The 12,008-nt window shown below is 38.0% G+C and overlaps 1 protein-coding gene across 5 annotated transcripts in view; it reads left to right on the forward strand.

Annotated features, from left to right (window-relative positions):
- Mi-2 (chromodomain-helicase-DNA-binding protein Mi-2 homolog) overlaps positions 1-11,433 on the forward strand; it is a 743,946-nt gene extending 732,513 nt beyond the window's left edge. For 4 of the 5 annotated variants that reach the window (XM_067141598.2, XM_067141599.2, XM_067141600.2 and 1 more), the window contains exon 39: positions 11,298-11,421. Coding sequence is in view for 1 of the 5 variants with exons in the window: in XM_067141602.2 (XP_066997703.2) it covers positions 11,298-11,305 (8 nt within the window). In the remaining 4 variants the exon portion in view is untranslated. Of the gene's footprint in view, positions 1-11,297 lie in introns of all 5 variants that reach the window. The other variant, XM_067141602.2, reaches the window with a different exon arrangement.
- The last annotated feature ends 575 nt before the right edge of the window (positions 11,434-12,008 follow it).

Below are 12,008 nucleotides of genomic sequence, written 5' to 3' on the forward strand. Positions count from 1 at the left end.
AACAGATGGCAGAACATGTCGGAGATCAAATTGGCACTCAAAAGTGAACTGGGTGACTCAAAGAAATTAAAATTCTTGCGCACCGTCTATAGACGGGCGTAGCAGTGTTGGACCAGCCATGTCAGTCCGTCTATAGGCGGGCGTAGCACTCATCGGGTTAAACCCAAAATAGGAATACCAAACCATAGGAATACAGTAGAACCTCGATGCATCCTTCCCGGAACTGTCATTTTCCCGTATTCATCGTTGAATTTATTCGGTCCCAAAAATGTTCCGTATAAACCAATGTTAAATTTCCCCTCATCTATCGTTTCTCGAACTGTCGTACATCGCATCGATCGTCGAAAAAAAAAATTTCCTTGGCCACAATTTTCCTGCATTTATCGATCGTACGTAAGAAAAATGTACACAAAAGTTTTTTTAATTTAGAGGGACTGCTCAACGTTCTTAGCATATAATAGCGGCAAACATTTACGCAAGAATTTACGATCGATTCAGAGTTACTAGTCTTGAACAAGCATCTTGTAGGCTGGAGTGCTGTGTAGTGTTCACCAATGAGTGTATGATTGGAAGCATTGTATCAATCCATTCAAGTGTCCGAATGAATTAATTCATAGGAACGGCGAGCTCACGGCACACAATTCAGCTGACTCACAGCAGACAGTGCTGATAGTGAGTGGCGCACTCACGGATCAGTATGACACAACACACACACTGTTCATTATCAGCACACTGGACATTGGTGGAGAGCCGAACTTCTGCTGCAGGCGAGACATACAGAGCCATAGCATACTGAAAGAATCGTATGCAATCGCGGATCAGTGAGACACTCGACGCACACTGTTCATTGTCGGTATACTGGACATTGCTGGGGAGCCGAACTTCCTGCTGCAGCGAGACATACAGAGCCATGGCACACTGAAAAATTGTACTCTATAACGGACTCCCGCTCTCAACTCATTTGAAAATAATACCCACTTGCATTCACTGTCATCTTCGTACAAGGAGTTTTAAATATTAGATGGATGTATTTGCAGTGTTAAAAAGGTAGTCGAAACTTAATTCCAAAGTGCTTAGCTAGTAAATAGGTAGGACTTAGGTTACTCTATTTAATGGGGTAATGAATCAGTATTATTCGACAATTAATTCAACTCGTCTCTCTAGCCTACCGTACGAGTATGAGTCATGCTCATGACCACTCCAAATTGTTTGTTTTATATTGGGAAGAACCACTTACAATATGTAGGCTGATTATTGGGAATACATTTATATATCTAATTCTGTATATTCAGTACAGTTCTTACTTCTTGAGAACCATGGAAAACCACAATTTGAGTCTGTTACTTTATTATTATTATTATTATTATTATTATTATTATTATTATTATTATTATTATTATTATTATTAACTATGTAAGTTTTGTACTGTAGTATTACAGTATAGTACTGCACAAGTACCTATTTTTTTAACTTATTTGTTTTGTATTATATACTTACCGTGAATACAATGAAATTTCCATGTTCATTGAAATCATTTAAGAAAAGATTAGGCAAACAATTGATAGGGAATCTTCCGCTTGGGCTCATTGATAATTGTGTGTATAGATATCTTTTTCACTTAATTCTATATACTTATTTAATGGATTTATTCACTTGGAGAAAAGGCTTTGTAATATCAGAACTTGATGTGATATGAAGAGGTGGCAGCAGCAAGCATTGAATGTTGTTGCTGCTCTCTTATCAGTACACACTACACAGATGCAGTAGGGACGGTGACTAATGTGCCGTGAATCAGATCACTCTATCGATTCAGTAACGTGAACAGAATCAAATGAATTGAATGTCCTATCACTAGTGCTGTGCACAGGTTATTCACGTGCAACCTCACTACGAGCCTCCTGGTGTCAACGCTTCTCCTTGACCCACTCCCCCTGTGGGTGAGGGACGCACATGTAGAATACACCCGCGGTATCCCCTGCCTGTCGTAAGAGGCGACTAAAAGGGGCGACCAAGGGCTGACTGAATTAGAACCATGAAACTAATTTTGAATCGTACCATCACTCGGGGAACACCATAGGTTGCCTGTACTTGCGAGTAGTACCACTAAATTTGGTACGAAATAGGTTTGTGATTAGTAGCAGTAAAAGCCTGGCCTGGTGGATTCCAGTACCCGTGCGTCGTACCCATGTGAGCAACACCGCGGGTCTGGGCGTAGCCTGTGAGTTGTACCACTATATGAGCAGCACCATGGGTCTGCGTTGCCTGTGATTAGTACCCACTATGTGAGGAACACCATGGGAATACCGGCGCCCGTGTTTAGTACACCTAGGTGGGGAACCTTCTCGGTTTGCGTTGGCTACGAGTTGCGCCATTGTGTCAGACACACCATAGGTCTGCGTTACTTGTACGTATTGCAATACTTGTGAGTAGTGCCATCTTTTGTGGAACACCGTGAGTCTTCGCTACTTCTGATTAATACCCCAACATGACACATACCATGGTTCTATTTTACTCGCGACATGTACCATTCTGTGGGGCCTTAGACGTGGATTTTGCACCCCCTTTAGACACCAAGCATCATTGTGCATTGTAAGTGGTTCCTTGGTCGTTAATAATGTTATTTTCGATCTGTTTTGAGTCTGATCCACTGGTTTTTGTTTGTTTGTTTGTTTGTTTGTTTGTTTGTTTTGTTTTGTTGGGTTCCTGTCCATCCATTCATTCTTCATGACATATTTTATTTTTATTTTGGTCAGTGGATGGCTTTGAAATTTTTGTTCTTTCATTTCATACCATTAGGGGCCGATAACCTTCGATGTTAGGCCCCTTAAAACAACAAGCATCATCATCATCAGCACCTTGACCCACTAACCAACCCCTAGAAGTATTCTTATTTACAAGAATTAAAACGTAGACAGTGGAAAACTCAAATTTGCCACCATTTTCTGCCTAGAACTGTCAACTTCGTTGAAAATTAGAAAATCGTGCAATGCGCCAGATGCGTTTTAATTAGTCACAGGGTGAGTAATCACGATGTACCTTGTAGAGTGTGTGGGATGCTAGAGACCTGTTGACTGCTTTGTTGCCCTCTGCCCAATAGTCTTGTTACAAGCCGGACCTAACAAAGCCAGACCAATAATCTTTTCTCATAGCCTAGTCTTGTAACTAGTTCCTAAGTTGGCAGCCTCACACAGGCCGCTGTGACATCGTTCGAGATGCGCCACATTGAATTTCTAACCCCTGTGAGTCTGAGCTGAGCTGCAGGAGCTGCGCCGTGTTGGGTATCTAACCTATCGTTCGCGAAGGGTCTACAGAATCTTTTCCTAAATAAGGGTTATCACCGTAATATCCACGTATATCCTTAATTTGCAATTAGAAAACTGAACTTAACGGTTTTCAATTATTACAAAATCTGTAAAGAAATGTGAAACAAAGCAGCGTTAAAAGTCACACTTTTTATTTTCATCGCGTAGGCCTATATCATGGTTGCAGTATTTTGATACCGTTATGTATAGTATGAACTAAATGGTTAGTGCCTGTTGGTCTTTGGTTCAAGGGGTCTCAATCGGGTCGAGGATTTTAACTTTCCTTGTATAATTCCAACCGTTCAGGGGCTGTTTGTTTGCCAAATTAAACATTAGAATTCATCTTCGATAGGGCTGCATTTTCATATGCACGTAGATTGCCTATCACGCGGCAACTTGAAAGGCCTGCACCCAGCTCTGGAGGCCACACGCCGTTGTTGTTGTCGTCGTTGTTGTTGTTTTATTTATATATTTACATAACGAAAAATGTCCAAATACAGTACCTGTATTTTATTATTTTGCTTTCCCCTATTCTTTATGTTGCCTGCAATTATCGTTTACCCGCATCCATTGTCATTTCCCCCCTTGCCCCTGAAAAACAATGCATTGAGATTTTACTGTAAATTTACAGAAAGTTTTGTGACAGATCTTTGTGTGCTGCCAACCAACAATCCAAACACCAAACACCTCCCTCTCTTAGAATTGAGAATTATTTCACTGTAGTTTCCATTTAATGTATTCTATGGCAGCTGTAGAACCTCGGCAGAAGAATGTTGTTTTTATTACTGGCAATCTTGATAAAATGTACTGCAATACAGGGTTTAACGATAAGGTACGGCCATATTTTCATGACACATTACTCACGCCTAGAAGAAGAAAATATTTTATATCCCAGATGCACTGATTCAATGTGACGACAGGTTGTAGCACAGTATACAGTATTTACATCATCATGTGGAGCAAAAAAACAGCTCACTGTGACAAAATTCAGTGAAACAGGGGTTAATACAAAATATAAAAGAAACTAAAAACTGTGTTTCTTCTTAGGTTGTTGTTTGCTCCATATGATGATGTAAATATTGTATATTGTGCTAATTTTGTTTCCGTCTAGGCTCTGTTTTGTTTTTTCATTTGTTCCTTCATTATGTTTTTTGGCACTCTTAGCTTGTATTACGTAAATTATTTCAAACACACACACAACCCCCCCTCCCCCTTTTTCACTGAAGATGGCTCAAATGAGCCGAAACATTTTTGAATTTGATTACTTTGTCTAATGATGGACTATATGATGTATTGAATTAGGAGGATACACTAATTTTTTTCACCTTTGTTAAGCGAAAACCGTCAATACGGAATGATTCTAATATCTTGTAATCATGAAGGCAACAAATTGTCTTTTATATTATTAATATTGTATATGTTATATGAACATTATTAATTATTAATTGACAGTGGAATACAAAATCAACTTAGACTTAAAAATTTACAATGGAAGGTACACAGTTCATACATCTTCACCTTTTACTTCAAAGTCAATACTAGCATTGAATCCCTTGATGCAAGCGACTTTTTCATTGCCAGAGAAAGTCCTGTAAATGGTTTTGCTTAACTTGGAATTAAATGCATGGTGTATTTTATATCCTTCATTTTGGGCTGCGATATAGGTTTTTTTTGGGGGGGGGGGGGGGGCACCGAAGAGTTTTATTTCTCTGACCGTTAAAACTGATCTTTACAAAAATAGAATGAGGTGCGTCTCTTTGCACACTTCAACTTCAGGGAAGTGCAGCCAGTTCATTCTTTGATTGCTGGTATCTTTCTTCCTATTCACTATAACCTTCTTCATTACACTGAAAGGAAAGAAGTCTTCAGATTGAATTTGTGTTACAAAGAGTGGGTTCTTCAGTCTACAAATTGTCATACCATTATTGTAATTTTTATCTGTATAGAGTCTTTGTCTAGTCTTAAGGCACTTTCTACATATCCAAATTCAGAATCATTTGGCAGGAATGAATGCCTGGTATCAAAAATCGAAGAGTGATTTTTTTGTTCAAAGAGATTTGTATGTCGAACATGTGCTTCAACAGCAGTTATTTTTGTTGCTATTTTTTTTTCCTTAACGTCGCACCGACACAGACAAGTCTTATGGCGACGATGGGATAGGAATGGTCTAGGAAGTGGAAGGAAGCGACCGTGGCCTTAATTAAGGTACAGCCCTGGCATTTGCCTGGTGTGAAAATGGGAAACCACGGAAAACCATCTCAGGGCTGCCGACAGTGGGGCTCGAACCCACTATCTCCCGATTACTGGATACTGACCGCACTTAAGCGACTGCAGCTATCGAGCTCGGTAGCAGTTATTTTTATATTCCAATTTTTGCCTCTGCAGTAATCAGTTCTCAAGCAGGGTCCTACTTCCTGTGTGTCCCTTCCAGCTGTGTTCTCAGTCTAAACATAAAAAAATATATTTTGTTTGTCTCCCCTGAATGGATTCCCCTGTTATACAGCATTATTTGTCTCTTGCACACATAATAGATTACCACTACCACAAATTCCGACAAATGTAGTGTTTTTTCAAGACCAAAAGTCAATATTTTATTTTTATCTCATTAACAAGCATTCTTCAGGTCCTCCTTAAGCTACTTCCTTGCATTTTCTGCTGTTTCCAGGTGTAAGTTTTGTTGTTTTGAAATATTTTCTCCCTCATTAGCACTTGTCACATCAGGCCTTTGCGACTTCAGGCTTTTCTTTAGACTGCTTAATTCTACCATTATCATAACTTTTGTATCACCAATTTGAAGTATTTCATGAACACATGTTTCAGATTCACGTAAGCTGCCAGTTCCTTGAATAGCCCACGAAAGATAACAACATAGAGTAATTCATTATAACATCAATTTTTGTATTAGACATCCTATGCATGCTTTATACTAGCCTGTTAATTTTGTGTTGTCTCCTAATTTGTTTTTATATTTTCTTGACTATTTTCATTCTTCATTAAATGCATTGTAAGTTTAGTCCAATTTTTAAAACAGTTACTCACTGCAGAATAACTACAAATGAACACGTAAACAGCCCATCAAAACATCTGGCACAAGGTACGTGTTTCCTTTATGCAGAATATTGAGTCACAGATTTTACCACACCATAAAGATTCCTTGGCACTTGGTTCCCATTTTGCAGTTTTTCATCATGTACAATGGTACTAAACTGGTGATTTTTTTTAATCCTAGATGTTAAAATAACTGTTCCATACCCAAAGATCATATCTGCAGCACAAGTAGTTCAAAGTTTTTTTTCTACAAGGTGGCACTAGTAACTCAATTTCAGCAAAATTGGCATGTGGTTCCTTTATACATAACATGGTCCAATTAGCTTAAAGCTGATATCTTTACCTTGGATATCTTTTAGCAACTTGCTGATGGTCTTGACAATATTTTATTTTTTCTTACCAAGTTTCACATATTACTGTAATGCACCATGAGACATACTCCACCAAGCGAGTTGGCATGCAGTAGCTGTAATCATGCATTCGGGTGATGGTGGATCAGACCGCACTGTCGGCAACCCTGGAAATGTTTTTGCATGTTTTCCCATTTTCACACCTGGCAGATACTGTGGCTGTATACCTTAATAAAAACCATGGTTGTTCCCTTCCTAATCCTAGCTCTGTCCCATCCCATTGTCACCATAAAACCTGTCTGTGTTGATGCAACGTGAAAAGAAATGCAGAAAAAAAAGAAAGGCATATTCCATCTTGAAGTTATGGAGTCCTATGCACATGGATTGTCGTACTGAATTTACTTGCATTAACACCAACAGAGTGACCTACAATAACTAGTAACTACATACATAAAATAGTAATAATAATAATAATAATAATAATAATAATATTGAGTAGCCATAAGTAAATAACAATTTGTACTCTATCAAAATAGTCTGAAGAGCACAAGTAACTTGAAACTCAAAGTATGCAAGAGCAGTAAATGAGACTTTAAAACAGCCTATGTTGGATTAAAGTGGTAGTTTTCTTACAGTAACTGCAATTTGGTGTGGTGTAAGATTTCAAAATGTTTCTCTGTGGTAGCTACAGTTCTTGTTAAAACATGTGAAAATTCACATTTTACCTTCTTACATGTAAAAATTTCTTTCTTCGAATACAACTTTTTTAAAGAATTCCATTTGTGGCTTTATGGAATGATAACACTGGAAAATATATCTTTGGACACTGTGTTATACAAAGGAGGAATCATTACTTCTTATCATTTTGAACTTGTTAATTTGGTAAATATTGAAATAAAGCATTCCTCTGATAGCATTTATATTTCAACATGTTTGAAACAAGTCGGGTTGTATTACAATTTGATTTCTGTTGCAGAAATAATCTTTGGCATTTTATGAAGTGACTTGCTATCTTAAACATTTGCTCATGTATTAGGATGTCTTCAAGTGTCTAAATTATTCTTCCAGGTGGGTTAATTTTAGCAATAGGCTGTGAACTAATGACATAGGTTTTTATTTTATTATTATACAATCTTCCTGCAACAACTGCAGGTTGCCCAAAGACAAAGGGTACCTTCACAACAATAATGGATGTGGATACAATAGATAATGTGATCGTATGATGTTAAATGTAGGCAGTCGAGTGAGGCATGTCAAACATTTATTTGAGGTCCACAAGCATGGTTCTTGAAGATCATGATGGACTTCTTGAGTGTGGTAATGGCGATGTTATAGATAAAATCTCTATTTAGCCCAGAGGTATTGCAGAAGTTGACAAAAAATGTAGGTATTGTTCCTCGAGCACCTAACATCAAACCAATTACAGAAATGGATGAGAGCTTATATTTTCGCTTGTAGAAGTCCGCCGTTTCTTCATAAATTCTTTTTTCTGCATCGACCTCTTCCGGCTGGTGTAAGCAGGTGTGTAGAGAATGCACCTGATGCAAGTAATGGATATGCATGTTGATAGATATTCAGGAAACTGTTGAGTATGCTTTGATAAGCTGAACAGTTCCTTTATTTTACAATCTGTATGAATTTGCAGTTTATCCATGATTTGTGCATCTTATAATTCATATTGGGTATGGGAGACTGCTGCAAAAATAATGGTACTGTATGACATTCCCACTGTTGTGACAAGCTGTACTCCCTTCTTGGAAACTGACTGGTAACACTCGGTTCGTACCCAGTTCGCTCAGTTCGTGCATGAAGAAGAGATATTATACGTTTACATTTTAAAATGTTGGTTTGACAATGAATGCTACGCAAAAAGGAAAGAAACCCTGTATAGAGCAAGAACTGTAGGATCGGATTCGTATTTACAAATCTATGAAACCATAGAAAGGGATATAGACAGCTACTACAAGAAAAGCGGTCAACATATATGGAAGCAGATGCAAGGAAATTGGTGGAAAAAGCACAGCTAGACCCCTTTATTGAGCTATGGAAGAATTCAACACCAGAGTGCAAGGAAATACCTATGAGTACATGGGAAACTCACTTTGGGGAAATATCGAACAGCCAAAACTTTAATTACGTACAAAATTCATCAAGTCACCCTTCAGGGATAGAAACTACAACTAAATCATGACCCATAAAGGAAACAGAAGTCCTAGAAGCAGTGAAACAAGCAAGAAACGGGAAGGCAGCTGGCCCCAACCAGATTTGCTACGAACATCTCAGGCAGACAATTGAAATGCTACTACCACTTTGGACCAACATATTCAACTACTGCCTTAGAACAGGATTAATTCCAGACAGATGGAGACAGTCCACAATAAAAGTTCTGTATAAAGGTAAAAGAGAAACTAACAACCCCAACTCATACAGAGGAGTGGCACTGGAGAATATTCCTTTCAAGATCTACATGAAGATAATAGCAAACAGATTGGAAGAAGAGGCAAATATACTGGACTGCCATTTTGGATTCACTCAAGGGAGAAGCACTATATAGGCAGTTAGTTGCTTGCTTGGAGAGATAGAAGATGCCCTGGGAAAGGGCAAATACTATGCAGTCTTCATTGACTATAAGAAAGCGTTTGACCTATTAGACAGACAAATCATAATGGAAAAAGTTAAAAACATGACTGGCGTGAATAATCAGATAATAACATTGCTGGAAAACATTTTGAGATTCAACACAATTGTTATAGAGGATGGCGTCACTACTTCAGAACCCATCATGCAGACGAACGGCATGCAACAGGGTGATCCCCTAAGTTCACTATTATTCGACATCACCACAGCAGACATTACTGATATCACAAAGACAACTCCAGGAACTTCACTTATATTATATGCAGACAACATGGTAATAGGTTCCCAGAGCAGAGAGGAAATACAAAAGACACTAACAGAGCTCAAGAAATGGGTGAAAATGAATCGCCTTGAAATTAATCTGAATAAGACAGTTGAGATGACTTTTAGGAAGGGAGGAAAAACCTCAATGAAAGACACACACTACTTGAATGGACAACTACTAGAAACGGTCACTAAATGTAGATATCTAGGAATAGCCTTGCAAACCACAGCAAAAATCATTCCGACATCATGTACAAGAGAGAACAATAGCCGCTATAAGAGCAATTTATAGTATCAAGAATATAGCGGACCTGTCCCTGGCCACAGCAATGACCCTCTTCAAGACAACCATATCTCCAATAGCAACTTACGGCTTACAAGTAGTTTGGGAACACTTGTCGATTAAGGACCTGGCTAAAATTGAGAGTGTAAAGAGTTGATTTTTAAAGAATGTATTGAGAGTGGGGAAATTTGCACGGACAAGGTTGGTTTATGAACTAGCTAAAGAATTCTTCTATGTAGAAGATCTGAGGTTACAACTATCACTGCCATCCACAAGAAGCTATATCGAGCATATAAAAGGAAGAATAGCCAAGCGAAGAGAAATCGAACTAGATTTCTTCATCACAGACACAATTCTCGACAGCAACTGGACCCGACAAAACCAAGAGCAAAGACATATTATAACACTACTTGCCACTCATGGCTTTCACCATAAGATTTGTGTGAACAAAACCTATCACGATCCCAATGAAAATTTTGTGTGTATTCTGTGCAATAAAAAGTGTGAAAGAGATATAACCGTGTGCCGAGCGAGAACAAGATCGTTGAGCGACTATTGTAAAACCTAGTTTTGTAATCTAATGTCCATGCGGGCGAACTTTTCTTCTTAATTAATTTATAAGGAATGTCACTTCAGCAAAAAAACTGCAGCTCAGCACACTAGTGCAATGATTTGCACTGCTCACTCCAACTGACCGACTGAGCAAACAAGGGATGGCCATAGCTCTACCATGGCTGTAAGCCTCTATATTCAGGAGCCGAAGAGTGTCTGGTCTCCACCATTGGCTGTACACTTACTTGGTCTCACAGGGGACATAAGGTACTTTACTCAAAATATTAAAGCAAGACCAACAAAAGGCCCTTTTCAGGGCCACCACAATAACCTACAGCTACTGAAGCACTTTCTTTACACATGCATTTGCCTGTACACTCCCTCTCACCTTCACCACTAATCTCCTGGCCTGAGAGACAGCGTCACAGTCTAGGAGGCCTGCCTCCCCCTCCAGGGGAGGAATGAAAATTATTTAGTATTAGGTGGTGGTGGTGGTGGTGGTAACAATCCTGGGTATTATTAGATGATTAAGCTATTTGCTTTATTCCCTTGACGTATGTTATTTTGACTTCTGAAACACTGATTAAACTTTTTTTTTTAATTATCACTTTTCTATAAATATTTTTCTACTTGTTTTCTCAGAAAAAGTCCATGATGGTGCTCTGTTTCAACCATCCCTCTGCTGTAAGGTGAATGGTCATTGTCACTGAATTGCTGAAGTACTTTATCAATGAGAACATTAGGGCATAATTTGTGTAGACTTTCTCTGTCTTTCCATTAATATTGAAATTTGTTTTTATCTACTAGTATTTCATCATAAACTATAATAACTATATTCTCTTTTGTTTTTTTCTGTTCTAGTCAATTGAAACTCGGCTCCTGTGGTGCAGAAAAGAAGTATTTCACATCCGACTTCAATTTTATAGTACTTGTATGTTAAGTGTAATCTGTCAGAATGTGTGTTCTTTTAATCACATATAGTATGATATGTATCTATTTAGTTTAATTTATTTCTGAGATTGAACTTCTGAGACTGAATGAATACATATGCATGCAAATATTGTTCGACAAAATATATTAGGAACACACTTTTGAAGAAAGACTTGACAAAATTTAGTTAATTTATAAAGGAACATTTACATTTAAAGAGAAAGAGCATTTTTATAAGTGAAGTAGCGTTGAAAGGCAGTAGGATGAATATTGCCGTTACTGCTTCCATGAAATTAAATATATTCACAGCAGCATTAATCTTCCATGAGGGTTGTATGTGCTAGCTGTTAAGTAATTCGTAGAATTTATACAGCTGTTTGGCAATAAAATTTGAAATCACATGGTGTAGATTAGAGGGAATATGAATTGTGTTCTGGATTAAAATTCACTTGGATTAATATTGGAAGTCTCTTCAGGATTGCATTGATAAGAAGTGAAGATTTACAAGATTAACAAATTTGTTATAAACTATCCCTTGTCGATAGAAATTCACTGGACCAGCCGTGTGCTATGCATACGGGTGTGTTTGTAAATGACTTCAGAAGCTGTGTGTTTGTACATCAAGATTGTAAAGTCTGTGGC

Source organism: Anabrus simplex, chromosome 2, assembly GCF_040414725.1.
Source record: "Anabrus simplex isolate iqAnaSimp1 chromosome 2, ASM4041472v1, whole genome shotgun sequence".
In the NCBI taxonomy this organism is placed as follows: domain Eukaryota; kingdom Metazoa; phylum Arthropoda; class Insecta; order Orthoptera; family Tettigoniidae; genus Anabrus; species Anabrus simplex.